The sequence below is a fragment of the Gnatocerus cornutus genome, chromosome 7 (assembly GCF_029298725.1).
Source record: "Gnatocerus cornutus isolate USDA-ARS CGAHR chromosome 7, icGnaCorn1.1, whole genome shotgun sequence".
NCBI classification, from domain to species: Eukaryota; Metazoa; Arthropoda; class Insecta; order Coleoptera; family Tenebrionidae; genus Gnatocerus; species Gnatocerus cornutus.
The window spans coordinates 14,546,192-14,569,625 of record NC_142239.1 but is presented as its reverse complement, the minus strand read 5'-3'; the positions used below and the strand labels follow the sequence as shown (position 1 = coordinate 14,569,625).

General features: G+C 38.7%; 5 protein-coding genes across 6 annotated transcripts; 2 read left to right on the top strand and 3 right to left on the bottom strand.

Annotated features, from left to right (window-relative positions):
• The first annotated feature begins 993 nt into the window (after window positions 1-993).
• Window positions 994-6,728, top strand: LOC148171401 (suppressor of cytokine signaling 2-like). Its single transcript, XM_088041418.1, has 2 exons — window positions 994-1,273; window positions 5,857-6,728. Exon 2 carries the CDS (start codon window positions 5,882-5,884, stop codon window positions 6,644-6,646), a length of 765 nt encoding a protein of 254 aa, XP_087897544.1. The 5' UTR covers window positions 994-1,273; window positions 5,857-5,881; the 3' UTR covers window positions 6,647-6,728.
• Window positions 6,729-7,640: 912 nt separating this feature from the next.
• Ttc26 (tetratricopeptide repeat domain 26) lies at window positions 7,641-9,607 on the bottom strand. Its single transcript, XM_088042574.1, has 6 exons — window positions 9,570-9,607; window positions 9,370-9,510; window positions 8,794-9,324; window positions 8,421-8,747; window positions 8,205-8,373; window positions 7,641-8,153 (listed from the first exon to the last, which is right to left on the bottom strand). The coding sequence occupies exons 1-6, from the start codon at window positions 9,570-9,572 to the stop codon at window positions 7,660-7,662; spliced, it is 1,665 nt and encodes a 554-aa protein (XP_087898700.1). The 5' UTR covers window positions 9,573-9,607; the 3' UTR covers window positions 7,641-7,659.
• A 191-nt stretch (window positions 9,608-9,798) lies between these two features.
• Nubp2 (NUBP iron-sulfur cluster assembly factor 2) lies at window positions 9,799-10,871 on the top strand. Its single transcript, XM_088042587.1, has 4 exons — window positions 9,799-10,043; window positions 10,091-10,179; window positions 10,226-10,407; window positions 10,452-10,871. Exons 1-4 carry the CDS (start codon window positions 9,933-9,935, stop codon window positions 10,829-10,831), a joined length of 762 nt encoding a protein of 253 aa, XP_087898713.1. The 5' UTR covers window positions 9,799-9,932; the 3' UTR covers window positions 10,832-10,871.
• On the bottom strand, window positions 10,847-11,875 carry LOC148171398 (actin-1-like). Its single transcript, XM_088042580.1, has one exon. The coding sequence runs from the start codon at window positions 11,873-11,875 to the stop codon at window positions 10,847-10,849; it is 1,029 nt and encodes a 342-aa protein (XP_087898706.1).
• A 253-nt stretch (window positions 11,876-12,128) lies between these two features.
• Window positions 12,129-14,611, bottom strand: LOC148171397 (actin-5C). Of its 2 annotated transcripts, none has more exons than XM_088042578.1 (2): window positions 14,520-14,611; window positions 12,129-13,433 (listed from the first exon to the last, which is right to left on the bottom strand). In XM_088042578.1, the coding sequence occupies exon 2, from the start codon at window positions 13,417-13,419 to the stop codon at window positions 12,289-12,291; it is 1,131 nt and encodes a 376-aa protein (XP_087898704.1). In that variant the 5' UTR covers window positions 13,420-13,433; window positions 14,520-14,611; the 3' UTR covers window positions 12,129-12,288. The 2 variants fall into 2 exon arrangements, with proteins under 2 accessions (XP_087898704.1, XP_087898705.1); XM_088042579.1 differs by lacking the exon at window positions 14,520-14,611 and adding an exon at window positions 13,994-14,123.
• Window positions 14,612-23,434: the final 8,823 nt, after the last annotated feature.

The following is a 23,434-nucleotide window of genomic DNA, read 5'->3' as shown; positions in this document are numbered from 1 at the left end:
AACGTTTGTTTAACTTCTTACCTTTCCTTAGACTTACGCAGCTTTGTCACGCTCATTACGCAAAATTGTTGGTTAAATATAGTTTATATTGTGAAGAATCAAAGGCGATAAAAACTTGTTAATTACTCGATTGACTTCTTAATTAAATCTTTATAAAAAGTAAATCTTGAAAATTTTTATTGAGTCATCACAGGTAGAAGTCACACTGACGTAAATGCAACTATCGGGTGTTTAATTAAAAAGTCAACAAGTTGGCGCCAAATCCTATTTTTTCGTATATACTTCTGTAAAAAATGAAATTTTTCATAGACCACTTGACTCCAATAGTCTTCTTCTTATTCTTTTTAGTTGGCTCTAAAAACAGTTGTGAAAACAATGACGACACAGGAGTTATTGACGTTTTAGAACTGTCATTGACATGAGGTTTAATCATATTCAAAAGAGACATTCAATCGATATCAAGTCGCGCTGATTACTTTACATTGCAAATTAATTTGCATTTTGGCTGCATAACGAGGTAGTTAGCCCCATACAGTGCACAAGAGAGAAAGTTCAAAGCTTGTTGATAGCCTACAATTTCCCTGTAATTGGATGTATTCCAGTAAAGAAAGAAATCAATAAAAAACTTGATTCATTACCCGTTACGAGATTATCAATTGTTTGAACCTCCTCCTGTCATAATTTGGCGCCACTTGGTTTCGATCCATTGACGTCATAACCAGACGTTGCCAAATTTCCCCCCTTGAGTGAACATTTTTAGAACCGCTGCTTACGCGAGTTGTGGGTCTAACCCGCGGCTAAATATATACATATATACGTACCTTCTACGAACTGAGGATTCCCTGAAATACTCTAGCCAGAGCCCACCCCCCTCCACACAGCCTGCTTAGCGTGAAGTGAAAACACGTTTTATCATTCCCAGAAGGCTGCACTGTCTTTGTCTTTGTTTTTCGTGCGCAAGTCGCTATTTCTCTCTTTTTAAACGTCATACCGAGGTAACTGGTCGGATATAGTCGACGAAGCTTCGCCAGTTTTACATCTCGCATTTGCTTGGTAGCCGCGGACTGGTTACAAGTGATCGATACATAACCTAAAAAGAAAAAATTGTAACAAAAGTCTGAAGTTGGCCTAGAATAAAACAATTGAAGTGTGTTGAGATGAGAATATGTGCACGAGTGTAGTTTGCTGTGGATATAGGACTAGTGCTGGAAGTGTCTATAGTGCCTTTATGGATTATTCTCGTCGTTAATGGTGTCCTTAAGGATTAGATTAGGTAATTATTTGGGTTTTTTTTTGGGAGAGTCTTCATGGCGACACGCCTGCTGGATCCGTGGAATTCTGAGATCCGGACAATGACAGAATTCGTAACACAGAGCACATGTTACCACACAATGTAAATGACCCTGAAATTCAGCTTAATGAGAAATCGTAATGATACGATTCTCCGTACGCTCCTTATCTCCTTCTAATTTTAAATCCAAAACAAATGAATGGGATGACATCTCCACCACGAAAGTATGGAAAAAATCCCACTCGCCCACTCGATCGCGTGCATCTATTTCCATCCATAAACACACGATATTAAACTCGGACTTTTCGGGAAAAGCGTCTAAATTTGAATTTCCACGTACAACTAGTCGAACTGAATTATTTATGGCGTTCCCGGGAAATATGTGACTGGAAAGCAGTCGTTGTTCTTTTGTTTATCTTGACCGGAGAGGGCGAGCTTCCGAGTACACGCTCATTTTCCATACCATTTATTGTTACATAAAAAGCTACAAATCTATTTCACTCCTCCATGAATTATGCATGACATGCCGGTACTGGATGAATGCTAATTATGTTTTGTCGAGTGCTATTTCCATAACGGGCCGCAGATTAAAAAAATTCTTGCTCCCATTCATAGTGGCCAGACATGGCGGGTCCACTCCATTATTATCGGAAAAACCGATCGAAAGGTGGTCCCATTAATGCCCAAATCGTGCATCCTCTTGTAGTTGGAAATTAGCAACAAGTCAGTTCAACGGCCTCTTCCTTCCGGCTTTTTGAAACAACTAATTGTTCTTTATTACTACGCAACTTAAATGCTAGAGTACGGTACATTTATTCACATTTCCATGTCATGCTTGCCCATCGTAGTACCGTAATCACTTACATGGTACCTGGAAATGATTATTTAAACCTTCGATTTTGATTTTACCATTAACGGGACCGTTACAACGAGCCGACTCAAATCGTTTTGATCACCCATTAAGTGTGTTTATAATAAATTAAATGACACCGAGGAGCGGCTTTTTTTGTGGTCTTTTTGTTTATATAACACGATAATCCCATAAATTCGTTCACGAATAACCGAAATTCTACACCGTTGTCGGTACGACTTCTTATCGCCAATTCGTAGAAAGAAACGGCGTTTCAAAGACCAGCAAATATAGCAGATTGTGAGGTATTTCCTTGTAACTGAAACAATAAAATACATTGTTTTCTCATTAAATATCACCACAAAGAAAGAAAATTGGTTTCTATAGAACTCCGACAATTGGCATCGAGATTATTTTGGGGTTTCTGTATCAGTCTTACTCAAAGGTGGAACTGGAGGGATTTTCTTCCGTCACAGAAAACGCAGGGATTTTTCTTGCATAATTTGTGGTTTTAACGCGACTTTCAAAATCCCAATACTTAAATAGTTTGTGGGTGTTCCATTTTCACTTTCTGAGATGAGAAACTAAAATAACTGACAGGAAAATGAGTAATAAACAAGCAGCGGAAAAACGCCACTTGGATTTTCTTGCAGGGCAATTTACATAGCTCTGTCGGCTTTTGCTAATTTGAAATAACGATCCACATAGATAGACGCGACTTTTCTTGTAAACTGGTTTGTGCTGATGGGGTGCCACATGCCTATGCATCTCTAAAACCTATTACCGGGTTTAAAAAATGGCATTCTCATGTTGCAAGCATTGAGTAATTTAAATTATGCCTTCGAAAACCATTAATGTCAACTCTATGCTGTTGGTTGTTTTAAAATTATAGTAGACCTTTCACGCGCTAGCAATTTCCAGCTATTAAATTAATAATTTCGCGGGAAAAATTACGAAGACTCTAGTGAATGAAGCAAGACATAAATAGAAGATTTGCTATATCGAGAACGCCGATAACTCCAAGGTTAGAGGATAAACCCAAAAATATTCTATTGGTGGTTTTGAGGACGAGGGAATAGCATGTCACCAAATCCGGCAAAATTGATTGAAGGTCTTTTTAAATTACCATTTGTAAGGCCGTGCTAACAGTTTCTTTGAATCGATTGTATGTTTTTCTCTTTATCAGATTTTCGCATAATTGTCTTTGATAAAGTTCGTTGTCCTGCGTGGCGCTTGGTATGTTAGCAACATCTGTACGAGTCGATATTTTCTTAATGCAAATACCTAAAGAAAGCGAAAGAAGGACAAGCGAACAAAAATAGATTATTGATTTTTTAGAACCACACGAGAACCGTAGACTGAACTTGTTGAATAAAAATCGAGCTCTAATAAATACAGAGTTTCGTGGTTGTTTATCAAGCGACCTTGGCAATTTTGATTATCCCTTCAAGGTTGTTCTTAAATAACAAAAACCGCAGATATATCCGACTTTCTACCTCTTTCTAATTAGCAAAAGTTAATTGTTCCAGCCTTGCAATTGCGCAACGTAAAATGATTTCAAAGGAACATAATTATCTAAGTTCGAGTTAATCATTCTGGGAATAAACCTGTTTCCTTTCAATGGATAACGTCGCTTTCTATCCACCTACTCATTCTTTGGTTTCAAATTCCTCCACCATAAAAACACCACCACTTTCTTATTTTTCGATGGCGGCATAGCGACCTTCTGCGAAATTGGAGCCTCGCAAACGTTTGACCTTCCTCAGACAAAGCCTCTTCAGAGCACAAAGTTTCTGGGCAGCAACTTTGTTGCATATTCTGCGAACGGAGTCTGATCAGACTTCTAGGAACCGAGCAGGCATCTGCTTTTACGTCTTTGTCGCACCTATAGATTCGAAAAGGTTGCACACCTGCAGACAGAGTACCGGGAACTTGCCGGTACCGCCAAATTCAGGCACAGGAAATGGTCCGAATGTTAGGCAGATTTATGGTGGAGAGATTTTTACAGGGGTATTCAACAGGTGAGATCATCGATGCTTGGAGACTGTTTGCTTAGCGTAAAAGATGTTTGCCGTGTGAATTTGCACCGTTAAACATTTTTCTCTTCTCCGTAAAATGGTACAAGGTGACAGCCGCTCTAATTTAGGCGTGAGAACGTCAATTGCCGATCTATAATTATCTAATTTAACGGATGTGGGGCAGATTACACACCTACTTGTTCATGTGGAATGTACAAATATTTTTCAAATCGCTGGGCACCGATAAGGAAATCATTCATCGGAAATTTAACGATTACTCATTTACAACTGTGGTGACTTCCTTTTATTGAAAACTCCTCGTCTGTCGGTACAAACAACCACTTTTTATCTAATTGTCATGTCTGCTGATCTTAAGCAAATTGACGTTGCTTCAAAAAAACTTCAGCGTCACTGTTGGGTTTTTTCGGTTCCGGCTGCACTGGGAAAAACTCGTCTTCGCTATGAAAATTTAAATCAATGAACATAATTATACATTGTTCCTGAATCGTGGATTCAAATGAGTGAATACATTGATGGTAATGAAGGTTGCATGAGGTGACGCGTCAAAAATTTCAATTGAGAAGTACATCGCCTTCCACTAGAAAGTCGACAAGGTCAATTAACATTCTTCTTCATCTAACACGAACTATTTTAAATTTTGTTTTCACATTCCGGAAGATCAAAATTGAAATCGACCATCTGTTCCTAAATGAAGTCGAGGAAAGAAAAACTCACCAAACCAACTCAATGCGTTTTTTGATCGAGTTAAGTCTTCAGGAAATGTAAACAGAATGGAAATGTTTAAAACATCAAATCGGATTACGGATACGGCACGTGTAGGTAAAATCGTGTTTACCGGAAAAATATTTCTTGTTGACACGCTCATCAAGAGTTCCGTCGTTTTGATTTATATCGTAAAAAATTCTTATCGAAGTCTGAATAACAAAATCGAGATCTGTTATCAATGACGTGCAGCGACTTTTGGTGAGCTACTTTAAATGTCACCTAGAGAGGAGGGCGTCTTTTTATGGGCAAAGGTGGTTCTAAAAATACGCGCCCTCGGTTTTAACATCTTGCAATAAAACTGTCTTCATTGGCCTCCAGGAGGTCAGGTACGCTTTCTCAACCCGAAACTCGCCTCAATTAACAATAAATTAGTATTTTTATAATACCTTGACTGCGATTTTCCTAGAATTGCTATGTCGCCAACAACTCTAATTATCAACCATATCCTCTTGATTATTTCGTGGAAATTGAGATACCTGTTTCTTAAAGTTTCGCAATGTAAACGTAAATAATCTCGTTTGTTCCGTGCTCATTATCTAATTCAACGTAGTTTTTGCTACTTGTGCCATTGTTTGAAAGGTTGCAATGACGTCGGACTCCTTTTAATTTCGGTGGAGCTCCCAGATACCCTAGAAAAAATGGAAATATGAGAATTGAACAGTAATGGAAACTGCGCACTCATTCCTGAAGCCACAGGTGTTCATAATTGTTTCAGGTATAATCGCATACGTAAAGAATTAAAATAAAACATTAACACAAAATACAATTGTGATGACTCTTAAGAATTTATTGTGGAAATCCCGTTTTGAAGATTCGTTATAACTCGTAACAGATAAGAGCAATTATCAGCTGAAAGTGTATAAAAAAGTATTTGGAAGATTAGTGGCTAAGTGTGTGTTTCTTTGTTGCAGAACGAAGACTGACCGGGCATGGCATATGCCTGCAATGTTAGGCTGTAGCACCGTCTGCCCCAACTGCAAGCACCAGTTTACGTGCTGCGCCCCGGTGCCACCATGCTGCTCTACCCGGAGATCGGTGGTCCTCTCCGGTGGCGGAGTCATGACGACCCTGCCACCGTCTCCGTCCCCTCAAGTTTCGCCCAGCGTGCCGTTAACCTTCGTGCTGCCTCCATTGGTAACTCCTCCATCACCGCCTCCGGTGGTAGGTCCAGAAATGGACATGGTGCGACTCACCGACACCGTGAGGGTTCTTCGCCTATCCGGCTGGTATTACGAAGGCCTGACGTTCGACAAAAGCGACGAACTGCTGAAAAACACTAAAGTGGGAACTTTCCTAGTGCGGAACTCGTCAGATCCGCGGTTCTTGTTTTCGTTGAGTGTGCAAACTGACAGGGGGCCGAAATCTGTGAGACTGTTTTATATAAATGGATATTTTCGGTTGGACGCGCAGCCCCATCTTCAGCCTTCGATGCCGTTGTTCCCGGGGGTGTTGGAGTTGGTGCAGCATTACGTGTGCCGAAAAAAGGACGCCCAAGTGTGGATGGATCAACAAGGGAAGTGTCTCTCGTCAATCGTGTTGGACAAACCGTTGCGGAAAGAGGGGAAGCCCCCATCATTAAAACATCTTGCCCGGTTGGCCATCAACAAACAGTTAAAAAATGCTTCCAAAGTGAAAATTTTCAAGTTGGAACTGCCGACGTCACTTACGACGTACTTAGCGGAGTACCCTTACTCGCTTTGAAGTGGCACCAAAGACTGGTCGGTACCATTTACATACCGACGTTCAGGGAACACCATACAAGTATTCTAAAACGCGCCTAGGTAGGGTAACAAATTACCAAGATTCTGTTTGTTAATCGAAACAACTCGACGGAAGCACGTAAGCCATATTGGCTAATTGTAACGAAATGATGATTGTTAATCATATCTTGTTTATATTTTTTTATAAAAAAAAACAAAACGTTATTGCTCCCTGGAGAGCAGTTACGGCCAAAAAAAATGTAAGATCAAAATATTTTGAGAGCTTCGATCAGACCTCAAACTATTTTATCAAGATGTATCAAAGCCAACTCTAGATGTAATCCCTATTTATTTCTCTTATAGCTTTAAGCAATCGTCTGTTCGAACAGGCCCTATTACCCACTTTCACTGTATTATAATTTAACTTAGCTGAAATATATTACCTAGTTTTTGTACTAAACTATCAGAGTCGGGTGATCACTCCTTGAATTTCAGAACATGAACAATAGCTCTTCTCGTGTGGCCTAAGCCCGGCTCTGGGGAATCATACATTTAGAAACAAAACTAGTCTTGATTGTTTCGCATTTTCTAGAACAAAACAATCATTGTTTTATTTTTTAACATGCAAGTTTGAGATTAACAAGCAGAGAACGATAACTTTGTAATCTGTATGTATTTATATTTTGTTGTAAACATGCAAGGAATGAGAAGACTCGAGTGTTTGTATGTTGTTTTAGTTAATTGAAGAATGTATTTATTTCTCTAGGAAATTATTAAATTATTTATTATTGAATTTCCGGCTTTTATTACCTTTAAAACTATTTAAATCATACGATCGTTATCTCTACACGTAAATTTCAGTTTTTCGAATCAATTACGTAAATAGTAATTAAGGTCACAAAAAGAAAAGGATTTAGATAAGATTCGCGTTGTATTACCATTGTTTTTCTGGATTTGGAGAAAGGGAAAGGATCTTCGTTTCTTCAAACAAAAAACAACTTCAACTCTTTATTTTCACGCAACTGCCACTCTCTTTTCCTTCACCCACTGCCTAATAACCTTCGCAATTTGGTCAGCTTGCGTTGAAGTACTGCTCCTTAACAACTGCAAAACATCCCCTAACATATCCACCGGGAACTTATTAGCGACAACTCCTTGGAAAACTCCAGCTATAGCCCCACGTTTCCCTTCCCAAAACTCAGGATTGGGATCGAGTCTGTCCAACATATCAAACGCTTTAGCGGCGTACCAGAACTGCCCCATTTTGTAACAATCATTAGCGATTAGTAGCAACAAATTAAAACTCTCTGAACTGCTTTCCATTTTCAGATATAACTCCCAGGCGAGCTCTGGTTTCCCATTCATAATGTAACAACGGGACAAGTTGGAGATATAAATGGGACATTCTTTAATTTTGGAGTTCTGGATGAGAAGAAACGTCTCTTCGGCTTCTTTGAACTGGTTACAGGCGGTCTTGGCTTGCGCGAAATTGAAATTGAAAGTGTCATCTGAAAGATAATTTATCTAATTTGTTTTACTGGTGGTATAACTCAACCGACCTGAATGAAGAAAGCTTTTGATTGAAGATAAATAAACGAGGACTTCTTCAAATTGTCCGGCTAGAAAGAAGAACGCCGCCATGCACTGTCGACCGTCTATGGTATCACATTCACTAGCAGAACTCCCAACCAACTGAAAGCATTCTTCGGCTGTCTTAATATGGTCAGGCTACAATCAAAATTACAATAGGTTTGACTACCATTTTTGCAGACTACCGAATTCAGTTCTTGTCCCAAAGCGGCGTTGACCACTCCTTTCAGAATGTACTCCTGAGGAACTGCTGGTTGTAGATCTTGAAGTAGATCATAAGCTTCTTTAATGTCATCGTTTTTTAAGAAGTGGATGACTAAATTTAGTCTCGCTTCGGGAATAACGTCAACCAAAGATGGAAAAACTTGCATGGCGCCTTCACCATCTCTAAATACCACCAAGTTGTGTTTAACGAGGTCGTAACCGAAGCCTACATTAGCGCTCTGTTCAACGATTGATCTGAGTTCGTTTTCTGCCACTGAGCCTTTATACAAGCGAAAGTGGTTACAAGCCTGCAAAAGTTTTTGTAGTTAGACATTGGTCATACGTTATCAATACCTTTAAATTAGTTGCGATCACCGAGTCAGGGTATTGATTCAAATAAAGAGTTAGAACCTCTTGAGATACATCATAATAGTCCAGTTTATAGTAGCACAGCGCTACGTAGACATTCAGTGCAAGATTGTTGCGATTCTGCAGAAGCAGTCTTTTGTAAATATCAATAGCTTCCTGGTAGTGAGCTCTTAGATAATGAATAGCAGCCAAACTCAATTGATCTTCCAACACGTCTTGCAGCTGCTCGTGATGCTCCATCAGAGCTGCTTCGTCTCTTAGTTTATGCGATAAATGGAAATTCAATCTTGTTTTCAACCCCCCACTTGCCGCTTTTTGTAGCATCTCCTTTGATTCTTCATACATCCCAAGGTAGAAGTAACAACATGCTAAATTCACAGCAACATTGTCTAATTCTGGTTTGGTTTTCATGAGATTCTCATAGATAGACAATGCCTTTTTATAGTTGCCTTGATGGAAGGTACAGTAGCCCATCCAAAGATCTATCTTCACATCAGGCTCTTGCAATTGTAGGAACTACAATTGAAATGTGAAGAAATGAATGGAAAGGCAGCGCGTTACCTCTAATAGTGTCATAGCTCCCGTGTAATCACGTTTCTTCAAATAATCTTCAAATCTGGGGACATTGTCAGAGGTGTGGTCTCTCATTGAGGCTGCTGACTCGCTAGCGGCGGGGATCGCGGGCTTGACTCTGCTCAGAATCTAAAAATCAACACAGAAAGGTATTTAATTTAGGAACTGAAAGGCAAAAAGAGAATTACCATTGTTGCTTATTCTCTGAGAAAATTATTGTTTGTACTCGGTAGTCATGGGAACCAGGTGCGTTATAAAGCTGAAACTATTTGTTTTTTCCAGTTCGCATTTTACTGCGTTTAGTTACGTGCGACATTAACACTTTTATTAAGTTTTTCTTATATTCACTGTCCGTGGGCCACATTTTCAAGCTTTTTACGAAAAAATTCAAAATGCTCATCTTTGTTCAAAAACTGCGTCAACTGTTAAAATTTCAGGACGCCAACCGTGCAACTCAAAAATAACTTGTGACCAACACAAATCACTAGTGTCAAAACAATCTAAAAACCGCAAATTACACGAGTTTTTACTTATATTGCTCAAATTTCGCTATGCTTGAGGGTGTGAAACATGTTATTCTAATCCTGTCCGGTAAGGGCGGAGTTGGCAAATCCACTGTCAGTACGCAGTTGGCTCTGACTTTGAAGGAAAAGAATTTTAAGGTTAGGTCTCATTCTTTTTAACAGCGTTTTAAGACGTTTAATTGTAGGTTGGTCTTCTCGATATTGATTTGTGTGGGCCTAGCATCCCCTACTTGCTCCAGCTGGAAGGGAAAGATGTTCACCAAGCTGACGGAGGGTGAGTTTCAAATGTAAGGTTATCTCTTTTGTCAAACTGTCTTCAGATGGGTTCCTGTTTACACCGACAAAGATCAGAAACTAGCCGTGATGTCGATTGGGTTTTTATTAAATAACCGAAACAATGCAGTGGTGTGGCGTGGCCCTAAGAAAACAGCAATGGTGAAGCAGTTCCTCACAGACGTGTGTTGGGGCGACTTGGATTATCTCATCATAGATACGCCCCCAGGTTGGTTCCCCTTTTTTCGTCATTTTCTACAAGTTTGATTATAGGGACTTCTGATGAGCACATCAGTGTTATGGAATCCTTAAAAGAAGTGAAGTGTGATGGTGCTATTCTTGTTACAACCCCTCAAGAAGTCTCCACTGAAGATGTTAGGAAAGAAATAACGTTTTGTAAGAAAACAGGAATCCCCATATTAGGACTGGTTGAAAATATGAGCGGATTTGTGTGCCCGTCATGCACAGAATGTACCAACATATTTAGCAAAGGTGGAGGAGAAGCACTAGCTGAATTAGCACAAGTTCCTTTCCTAGGAGTTTTACCAATAGATCCAAGAGTTGGGGCTCTTCTTGGTAAAGCCTGCGTTACCGAATTACCGGATTCTCCGTCCGCTAAAACGTTTAATCAAATCGTAGATAAGTTAACATAGTAATTAAAATGTTTATTAAAAAAATTTAGTATGTACAAAAGTGGGACCATGCTCATTATAGTCGTATTTTGTTAAACACATGTTTGGGAATGTTGGTAGGGCTGCGAGCTTCGCACCACCAAACCAAACCGAATTCTGCCTGTTTTTCACGATTTTAGGGGTGTAATTTTCAATGAATTTGAACGAGGTGCGAGCTTCTAGAAGTTCCTGCTCTAATCGCTCGGCAAAACCGGGTAGTAGGGTGTTACCCCCGGAAAGAACAATATTTTCAAACAAAATTTGGTGGAGTTGGGAGTTACACCTGTACAGTGTATTAATGAGATATTCGTGCATCCCGCCACATTCAATGCTAGACTGATATAATTCTTCTGGTATCAAATACTTTTCTTTTGATAAACTGACACTGTTATCAGGCCCCGGAAACGTTTCTTCCTGTGGTATCTCCCTGGCTAAGTCTTTGGATAAATAAAACGATTTCTCCTTGATGAGCTCTGCTGTTTTATACGCCCAACGAAAACCTTTTTTTTGGAGAGTTTCTTGTAGAAAATAAGTTAGATAATCTCCGGCTACTGGGAATCCTCGTGTCACTGTCCGTTCTAAGATATGTCCCTCGTAAATTGGATAAAACTGAGTTTCAAAGAAGCCCGATTCCACGACTAATCCGGTTAGAGACCCCAGAGCGTATAGAGATAAGACAGGAGAGTAGTTCAAGTGAAGGGCTGGAACGTTGAACTCTTCAAATAAAATCTGTGCGATTTTTTCGTTGTGGGATCTGAAGTTAGGGTAACAAGATTTATTCAAGATGACAGGGTAGTCGTCTGGTTCAATTTCCATCAACTTGAAGCCGTGCTCTAGGACTTTCTGCCAGTTTTTCCAGTTCAGAACCATTCCTCCATTAAAAACAGGTCTTCTGGGAACTCCATGGGTTGTACCAACAGCACCATCTTCAGAGATGGTCGTACTAAACGTAAGCGGAGCGGAATAAGATGATAGACCTACCCTCGTTGAAGAAGAGCCCACGTCAAAGACGACACAGTGCTCCATCTCGACTGTTTCAACTGCCGCTATCTTATTTATCACTGTTATCAGATAGGAAGTTGCGGAATTGAAACATGGAGTGGTAGTTTTGTTTTATTGTAGAAAATTGAATAAATTATAAATAAAAGGACAAGGATATTTTACAAATTTTTTAACTGTTTTATTATCCCATAAGTGTTAGCCTAAAGTAATAATAACGTACATAATATAAAGTCTTCAATCTGCACATGGAATAAATTATAAAAAAAGATTGTAATACTTTGGCCTAGTGCATATGTTACGCGAAAACCAATCGGTTCATTAACATACAAAAGATGGCAGTTCCTTGGCCGTGATACGGCTTCCTATCGCATTATATAATATACAAAGAAACTGAAACGCGTGGACTAATAGAGAAATGTTGCAGATGTAATAGAAATTTAGAAGCATTTCCTGTGGACGATGGATGGTCCAGATTCGTCGTACTCTTGTTTGGAGATCCACATCTGTTGGAATGTAGAGAGTGAAGCTAGGATGGAACCACCGATCCATACAGAGTACTTCCTTTCTGGTGGAGCGATGATTTTGATTTTCATCGTGGATGGGGCTAGTGCGGTGATTTCTTTCTGCATACGGTCGGCGATGCCTGGGTACATTGTGGTACCACCGGAGAGGACAGTGTTGGCGTAGAGGTCCTTACGGATATCAACGTCGCACTTCATGATGGAGTTGTAAGTGGTTTCGTGGATACCACAAGCTTCCATTCCCAAGAAAGAGGGTTGGAAGAGAGCCTCTGGGCAACGGAACCTCTCGTTACCGATGGTGATGACCTGTCCATCGGGAAGTTCGTAGCTCTTCTCCAGTGAACTAGAGCTGGCGGCGGTGGCCATTTCTTGTTCAAAGTCTAAAGCTACATAGCAGAGTTTTTCTTTGATATCACGGACGATTTCTCTTTCAGCTGTGGTGGTGAAGGAGTAACCACGTTCAGTCAAGATTTTCATGAGGTAATCGGTCAAGTCGCGACCAGCCAAGTCCAAACGGAGGATGGCATGGGGCAAGGCATAACCTTCGTAGATGGGGACGGTGTGAGAGACACCATCACCAGAATCCAATACGATACCGGTGGTACGACCGGAAGCGTACAAAGACAATACTGCTTGGATAGCGACGTACATCGCTGGTGTGTTGAAAGTTTCGAACATGATTTGGGTCATCTTCTCACGGTTAGCTTTAGGGTTCAATGGGGCTTCAGTCAAGAGGACGGGATGTTCCTCGGGAGCAACACGCAATTCATTGTAGAAAGTGTGATGCCAGATTTTCTCCATATCATCCCAGTTCGTGACGATACCGTGTTCGATGGGGTATTTCAAAGTCAAGATACCTCTCTTGCTTTGGGCCTCATCACCTACGTACGAGTCCTTTTGGCCCATACCGACCATGACACCCTGATGTCTTGGGCGACCCACGATGGATGGGAATACAGCACGGGGGGCGTCATCCCCGGCGAAACCGGCTTTGCACATACCGGATCCATTATCGACGACCAATGCGGCTACTTCTTCGTCACACATGTTGATTAGTATTACTGAAAGAAAACAAAAAATTAGATCGATTGATCCAACTTTAATGAATGGATGACGGGAATCGCAAAAAACCGGTAACTATAACACAATGGACTCCGTTAGGACAACGCGGCCCAAACCGGTAGAGCGACTACGCTCGATGCATATTTATGGACCCGGAGAGGCTGTGAACGAACTGTTACGAAATTCATACAATGGGAAGAACAGATTTCAACGCAAGGTTGGAAACGGAACGCGAATCAAGAATTCGTGTCAATTATAGTGAAAGAAACTGACCAAAAAAATTCAAAAAAAACTACGAGAAAACTTTACATTATTGTTGGTGGACCATCAAAAATTTGAACTATTAACGAACTGCAAACGACAAGTAATTTGATTGACGTTACCGATGAAAAAATTCGAAAAAAAAACACAAGTCACAACTACTAAAAATCGTTCACTGGTCCACAAAATAATCGAAAAGGCACAAGTTTGAATTGAATTAACGAAAATTTCACCACGTTTCACGGCCACACCCCACGACACTGTAATTCCACCAAAAACTAGCGAAGTTGAAACTTACTTTGGGGTTATTTAAATGTAATAAAATTATATTATAAGCACAGCAACGTCTCTTTTGGACGTCTGCACACAATATCACAAAGCAGCTACAACTGTGAGAAATTTGAAAATTTCGCTAGATATATACGAAGTGTGTAAGTGCCCCTCCCCAGTCGACGGCGCAGGATTACAGTGGCGGCGAGAGCCAATCGCTGCCAAACATTACCATATAAGGAATAGCATTGCATCGGTACCCCCCCTGCCCCGCCGAGTCATCATGACACAATTCATATCCTTATCATTGAAGAATCGAATAAAAAACCCAAGACGATGCGAAATTACCAAAAATTGGAGTAACCGTGAATGGGATTACGTCGGTAAATAAATAAATGGGAGAGTACGCGCTGGCAATGCTCCAAAAGTCGGTTATTTCTAGCCGGCGGCAACAACCACCTGCCAGGGGCTAAAAATAACCATTTTCAGGTGGTTGCAACGAAAATGCGTCGGAAAAACTTCCAAAATTTAATAAAAAGACAATCAAAACTTACCGTTTGAACGGACACGTCACAGAACCACAACGATCAACCAACGAATGAAAGATGCCGGTTGCGATTTCGAGGAAGCCGGCGCTGGGAAAACTGGACTAGCCCGGGTGAGTCCGGGTGAAAATTCGAAATTTTTCCGCGGAAAATCGTCCGGATTTTGGTACAATATGATCGGGGAGGTCGATTTAAGGGTGAATTTTTCCTTGAAAACGTCAAATTTGAAACAATTGATGCGATTTTGTTGATACGGTTGTTGGATTCGAAGGGGACTCCCCTTGACATGGACTGGTCCACCCCACCAATCTCATTCACAACGTTGTTACCATATATGGGCATAAAGCGGACGGTGCGACCTGATTGGTCGTCCGGTTTGGCCTAACCTAACTCGAGATGGTGTAGCCGGCCGGCGTTCCGATTCATCTTGGCGGGCTCTGGCCTCGTTAGGCGACCTTGAACACTTATGTCATTAGAGTTCTTAGGACCTGGAGGTCCTCTTCGTGGCAGATGGCAAGCGGAGTGTTGGAGGATTTGCGCTGCCATTTACGTTGAAATTCCTGAACGGGACGTTGAAACAGTTAGAAATTTAATAAAAGCAAGACGGCTGGTTTTTGCCCATTAATGGCGCTAAGAACGCTTCAAGTTCGATTCAATTCAAGAGTTTTTTCATGGTCGGGGCTGCTTTATAAATAATTCAGGGTCAGAGTGAGGCTTAATGGTTTAGTTTCACAACTAACAACAGTTTCAGGTGGAGATTTTTGCACAAGCCGAAAAGAAAAGCGAAAGCTGGTGCTAATTTCACTTGGAGGAAAATCGACAGGAAATGTTAGAAAAAGTATGAATGAAAACGTGGTAAAACACTGTAACACATCTTTTACCGTAGTGAGAAAATACGAAAGAAAGTGCAGAAAGTTTTGTACCAAATTTGGTTTAATGATAATGGAATACTTCTTAATTAAACCAAAACCAAGAATTTCGATAAATTAACGGATGGACTAAAAATTCATTCACACACTTGGAAGGAAGTTGGAGGTAATAATTTATTTTTCCTTTCATATCTGATACATGCGTTCGCGCAACAGATTACCAAACAATCGCTGTGAAACACATTTCTCAAAAACATTTCAAGAATCAACGATAACATCAATCAATCATTGAATTTCGAGAACTTTATTATTTCTTTTCAAAAGGCAAACACTGGAGGACATAATTGCCTATTTTATCCGTTAATTTGTTTGCTGGGTTGGTAACATTCAATATTTATGTTGGTAGCCCCTTTTTGAATCGGGTAAAAAATTTTGCAGGTTCGTTGCCCCTCCGTATCAATGAAAGACAAAACTTCGAAAACGTATTTCTTAGTATACGACAGACTATCAATTGAGAAATGTCACCTTTCAATTATTATGTCATTTTACTGTGTGAAATTGCTACATAAATGTATTGAAAATGAAAACTTGTTTACATGCTCAACTTCAGTACATTTTCTAATAAAACTTCAACTTTTTTGCAGTAGATGTTCAAACAAAACCGTGTTTCCCAAAGATTGTTTTCCAGAGCTGACTTGATCAAGACGGTTGGGATCATAAAGTCGCATGTTTATCTTTTATTAAATTTATGAAATAACACGGAAACTCCCAAGGAAAATCTCAATTTTATTGGGCTATGTTAACAGGAAAACAGAAATGAAAATCCCGCGAAAACCGTAAATATGATGATGATAAATATGATAAATGATGAATACCTATCTCTGATTAGTCATTGTTGTTAATTTTAACATAAGCTTTAATTAACGTAGGAACATGACAAACAAGATTGTAAAAAATATGTATTTTGCTGCTCAATCAGTCGTTTTTCGCAAACATCATATAGTCCTCTGGAAAGGGTGCTTCTCTGTTCCATATTCGTCGACAATTGGCCCACAAACTTGGCACTTTCACCGAGCTTTTGGTGCGAGTGCTTTGAACCTAAGTTGCAGACGCACGCTAGACGTTGTTGCATTGCTTAAATTTAGACCTCTCGGTATTGATCAGCGTCCAGACGTCTCTACCGTCCGGTTTGGTGGCATTTTCCGGTTTTGAAAAATGATCATCGGATGTTTTCAACTGAAAGATAACGACGAGGTGGGTGGACGGAAGGAATAACAATGACGATATTATTCTCTTCGGGATAAAATTTAATTTCTATTCAAGCAAAGCCACACCATCTACATTACCACATGTTCTCTGAAGCGCATAGATATTTCCAAATAAGGTTAAAATTTGGTCGCTACTTCCTTTCTCGCTTAGACCTCGAACTTTCACGTCCATCTGTCTCACTCGATGGATATGGGTGTGACCTAAAAACCATACCATTACCGTTGGACCATTTCCCAAAAATTAATAATAATTAGACAGTTTGTGTGATCGAATTACTTATGCAAATCTGTGTGTTTTATTACGGTTTGTTAATTTTAATTGGGCGGAGGATGGTCAATGAAACTGGCAATTTCGTTGGGTTAATGATTTTTGATGTCAGGAGCCAGGGTCGGATTAGGTCATAAAAAAGACATTGCAAAAGTGAATTTTTAAGGTTGCGCTGTGGGTCGAAATGTTGTCTTGTGGGATTTTCTACGCGGTCCTCGCCTTATTTGTTTGCGGAAATGGAGGAAAAATTTGTATCACCAAATTTCGAGGATTGAGATTAGCGACGAATTAAGGTGTGATTATGTGTTGTCAATAAACTTTGGGAAGTATTTTCCTGAGTTCTCGTCACATTGGCACTCCCTACGCATGATAAAATCCACATTACATCATTTACTACGATTTTATGTGCTTACTTCCGTTTAGTTTTGCACGGATGAGTGGACGCATATTGTATTTAACTGATGCAGATTTCCATTATGTTATTGCAAAGTAATTTCGCCAATGTTACTTAACGGTAAACAAAGTGGAGCCACATTTGGTGAAATTTGTGGTGGTAGTTCTGTTTGTCATATTGAAATATCTGACAGGTTGAGGTTAGGTACCAGTACTACCAACACATTTCATATTCCAAGGACCTTTGTTGGTGGGTTAATATTAACAACACGCAGTCAAGCCAACTAAAAAAGCATTCAATTGTTAACTCTGCATGGTAAAAATCTCAATAATTTTATGAAAGGCCGTTTTATTTATTTGCAAACGGCTTATTTCCCCCACAAGAGATAAAACCACTCCAGAGGGTGAAAATAGAAAACAAAATTCGCTTGAACGTAACAAAAGCGACAATTCACACGATAATAGTGTCGTTATCGACTGCAATTCTGTATAAATCACTGAAATATCGACCAAGTATTCTTTTCAGCTGAATTAATCTTCTTCCGTTCGCGTCCATGTGGTAGTTCATTTGCCTTATTTTTTACGGAAATGATGGTAATGTTATGACTACAACACACTTGTCGAGTTTTTTTATAAATTTGTTTGAGTAGAGCGTTGAATGGTGGTTGACATTTAATTTGATCAGACGGAAATCACATCCTTCACATCCCAGATTGACTTTTTCAAAGTCTCATTAAAAAGATCGACTCCAAACGTCATTTTCGCACAATGGTGTGAGTTAATAATACACATGCGTTTTTTCTCCGTTTCTTCTATCAAAAAAGCAACGCCAACGCGCACTTTTTCAAGTGCCCCATATGTCACAGTGAGACCAGTTTTGCCTTCAGTGGTCAGCCACAGATAAATCAAAGAGAAACTGAAGACCCTCAAGTCAAAAGAATTCTACATTTCAATTACTTTGCAAGCAAAAGACGTGTCAAAATTTCTATTTGCCATTTCGTCACTTGTCCATTAAATTTTGCTCTCTCAACCTTCGGTAATGGCAAAGTAAACATTGCCACTCTCTAAATCGTGAATATTTATACATTTTGTTTATACCGACCGTGAACATCTGTCAAGGCTCCATTTAAATCTCGGAGTTATCAGAAAATGAGTCATTATCATAATCAAAGTAATTAATTCGTCAATGCACGCAGTCTCAGCGACGTGTGACATTGTTGGCCGCGCGGAAGACACTCATCGTCCTACCCCAATCCTGGCAGGAATGAGTCAGGTCTGACGTGTCCACCCTTGGGCCTTCTCGATTTCTGGATGATTCATTTCTGTTTTGGTAATTAGATTCCTGGCGGTGAGTAAATAGTAAGATAGTAATGTGGGAGAGTGGAATTTGTTCAGGCAATAATTGATGAGTAACGATCGATTCATTGACGCGAGGTGAAAATGGGGACTGAGAAAAACGCGATGACTTTTTTCTAAGGAAAGTATTGGAAGGTTCTACTTTTGGTCAAGATAAGTTTCGAGTTTGAGAATCTGATTTCTACAATTTTCCCCATGACTCCATTTGCTGGAATCCTTATCACTTCCACGTCCACCAAACGGAAAAGATAAACCAAATCTCGGATAAAAATAGTGAAAACGTCTGTCGTTTTACGATAAGTGACCACAGTCCGACCATAAACATACCCACATCCAAGTATGCCAAATAGTTTCCCAAATAGCTCAAGGCGCTTTCACCATTTTAATGACTATACTCCCAAATCTCTAAATTACATAAATAACATGATCATCCATTGTTTTCACGTGATCTACCTTCAACTTTCGCGAAATAGTCGGCGTTCTACTTTGTCGCGATTCTTATCACTTTGGGAAATGGAAATAGAGAAAGGATCGAATTTTTTTTGATGGGTGATTGTACTCAAGTTCATGTTTGTTTGTGCTACGAAGCGGAAATGACACCATTCGTTTTCCAAGACATGAAAAAATTTCAAAAATTTTACTTCAGACTCCCACATGGGATAACAGGTTTTGGATTACGTAATGAGCGAACGGTGGAGATTTTGACGCGGTTCGATTTGAAAACATGACCTGAAAGAACCATTTATGAAATCAAAAAAAGTAAATTCCTCGTTTTCGAACTGGCAGCTGCATTAGCCGGCCATTTAGATAAAGTCGTCATGGCGAGATTGCTTCGAAACATGAGTTTTCGAAGAATGCAGTTGTTTATGAATAAATTATTATTTTGTTATGTTGCGTGTTGTATCGACATAGTCATCAATTAAATTGGCGGCAACTTGCGAACGTGTGTCTTAAATTGACGGTTAAACCTCAAATAATTGACAGATATCAAGACATACGTTTACAGTACCTCGAATAAAAGATCACCTCAATTTTTGAGATGCAAAAACAAGTTTTTAGACTATGAGACTATCATTTTAATCTAACGCCGCGTATATTATTTTATCATTGAACTGCCTGTACATACATATATCAAATGCAAGTTTGCAGTAGATTTTGAAAGATTCTTTGGATTATTTGTATAAAAAAATAAATTTTCCGAGGTTTCTGCGATACAAAGAGCTATAATATTCCAAAAAAATATTCACAGGATTGAAACAGTCTCTCTCATACTTTAGAAAGGATGATATTTCCTTAAATTTGATGACATATTTTCCTCTCATAGAAATGTCATGAATTCAATTTACAGAGTTATGATAATTAAATTTGTCGCGCCGGTATTTATTTTAGAGCCGATGTGGGTGTGCAAGTAGGTTTAATTAAATTTTTTTTGGTACATAAAACCGGTAGTCTTTCATTTCCAATCATTGGTAGATTGTAAAGTGGCAAAATTGTTTTCGCCGTTGAGTAACAGTTATCAGGTTGATTTTAGCAACTTTTCCACGTGTGGTATTCTCATTATTGGATTTTTAAACTGTTACTCCAACAGAGAAAATTACCAAATATCCAACGGAGCTGTTATAGCCTTGCAACGGTATATTTAAAAATTCTACGTGCTTTCTACGTGAACTTTTAACACTTACATTATAAATAAATATTTTATAACCTGTCATGTTTTATTTCGCTTTGAAGGAAAAGTTTGTTTGCAAGTTTTGTACTTTTCAGTCTAATCAGTGCACGTTTAATTATAATTTCTATCGCAATTTCTGTGCTCTAAAACATTCCTTTTAAGGCAATCTTTATTGTTTATTACTAACACGAAATTTAGCGCGATTGGCGTTATCTAGTTTTCCTTATTTGTCGCGCTACAAATTCCTACTGATATCAGTCAATAACGCTTAAGGTATTATGCAATAATTATAACAATAATATAGAAACCGCAAAATGAACGGATTACGTGTAAGGTATGTGGTATGCACATATTTATCTAACTGCAGCAAAATACCAGAGCTCAGTTTCTTATGAGAGAAAAATAGCTGCTTACTAGCCGTCGATAAGAGTAGAAATCGATAAATTGGTACGAGTATTTAATTAATACCCGACTGGTTGTTAACACAGTAAATTCGCTAGAAAACAACATATGGCTTTCGTCTCTCCATAAATCTCCATCAAAAATAACCAAAAAATAATTAGAAGATCCAAACGTGACGATTCAAGGCTCATTTTCCATAAAACACGAATCGGTGTCGGTTTCCTTTTCGAGCGTCCACCTAACCTCTACTACACTTTCTTTACCATATAAACTCGCTTGAAATTTATGATTTTACTGACTGAGTTTAAAATTCACTAATATGGTGATAACGAGAGCGCGAGTTTGTCGTGAAATAGGTTAAGTAACACATGTCTCGAAGGATTAACTTTGTCCTTAAAAATTTCTAGTGTTTACGCGTGAAAATTTGCACCCGTCAGCACCAGAGATGACGATTCAATTAGCCGATGATGATTGCGCATTCTTCGTGATAAAAGCGTTTTAATCTTGCAATTAAAATCACGCAGGATCGGTAAAGATTAATTTTAATACAAAAGGGCCGCACGGCGTGTCACCGCAATTACGTTCAAAAGGCGTCATTTGAAGAAGCAATTAAGGCCGTATCTGGCAGTTCGTCATTCTCATAGGAAACGATACGAGTCCAACAAACCGTGCTCTGCTTGTTCTTCAGGTTAAAGAACTGACATAACCGTGAATGTGCAGTAGGAGCAACAAATAAATCAGCTTCGGAATAACTTGACAGAAAAATAATCAGAATAGTTTACCATATGAGGTTCGGTTACTATAGCGGCATTTTATTTTCTTTTATTGAATGTAATTATAGCAGGACGTCTGGTCTTGGATTTTTTTTCTGAAGATCCAGACTGATTTTTTAGAGTAGAAACGACACGATTAAATATACATAGGGAATGAGCGTTTATAGTCTGGTGGTTGCTTCGTAAATTAATTGGAATTTTTACATTTCAGAAACTAGAGCGTTAACCAAAATTAATAGAGTATTTAATGTTATCAGTGATTTAGCCCGGGAAATTTTTTCGGGTTTGGGTATTCGGATAATAACCCCACAGCGATGTCGTGTGATTGAAATAAGTTTTAAAAATATACAATCAATAAAGATAAATATAATATAATTATGACGTGCGGGGAGAGCAATAACTTGAGATTATAAATGCTTATTGTAGTACGGTCTTATCTTTCGTGGAAATTTATCAACGTGGCTAGTTTAGGTATTAACAACAGCATTTAACTGATAACATGATAACAGTTACTGTTACATAAGTAACTATAATAAATCCTTAAATTTTTTGGTTGTTTGAGAAAGAATTGCCGACCTCCAAATAGCTATTTTTGCAACAAGTTGCACCACACGTGTGTGTACGTCCATTTCGCACGAATAGAAACTTTTTCAACAATCGGAGCAAATTAATTTGCGCAAAAGTTTGAGTTTTTACGTAGATTCAACTGTTTGAATTTGAGAAATCTGCGCGTCACTTTTACGGATTTGGGTCTATATAAAGAAATGTCGAAATTAAAATGACAAATCAAAATGTCAACTACACGTAGCGATTGTAGAAAAAATATTTTTACATTTTGTAATTATTATTATCAAAATTTGAAGACTTTTCAGAAAGTAAAATAGGAAAAAATCTGAAAAAAACTCTAGTGACGTAATTTTATTATATCTGAGAGCGGTAATTCCACTTATTGTTTGTCGTTAAAGATATAAATCCGATAATTAAACCTTTTAAAAAATCGGAAAAATAAAATGATGACACAATATCTCAAAAATGTCAAGAGCTGTTTTTACAACTCTGCGTGAAGGATACATTCTCTACGTATAAATGTATAAGTAACTCATTTTGTAGTTCTTTTAATTATTTTTTCTTACTTTAGTTTATTTTACTTTCTCTATGAATAACAAGTTGCATTGCTTAGCCCCAAACTGTCAAAGAGAAGCTTTATTTCAAATTTATGTAGCATAAATGACCAAATAAATACAAGTCTTTTAGCAATGTGTTCCTGGAGATAGAGAGACTTAATTACATACTCTAATAGTTTTGAGAACACTCTTTTTACCTATTGTTCCTTCTTAAGGACATGAATCATAACTTTTAAGTTGCTTGAATTAGTCGAAAATGATAAAAGTGACTCAATAATGTTTGCTTTTTGCAACTCATTCCTCGTTCTCTTTAAATTATGAAAATGGGTTTTCTTCGTTTTCTTTACTTTATTTTTGAACTATTCAGAATACAATAATACCGAACAATTAAAACATTAGTTGGAAAGCCCATCAAGAGGCACCTGTTCTGTTAAAAAAGGAAGTCATACTCATATCCGGGACAGCTGTGAAGTGCAAAGATCGGAAGTTTACGTTGGCATAACGTTTCCACAGTGCACTCTGAACTGCAATATTTAGAATTTTTGCATACCAACTTAATCAATATTTGCAATGATGCAGCAAAAATGTGACGCTATTCGTATTCTTTCTGGATTTCACCAGTGCTGAATGCTTGAACAAACTAAATCATGACAGAATTATCCTTAATTGTGTGTTATAGTAGTCAAATTTTTTACCGCGGTTGCTTTTATACGGTCGACTGAACTAAATAATTGTCTGTTAAACGGTTTATGTCCACTTATCAAAGCATAAACTACACTTTTACGTTACAGTGGAGCTATTT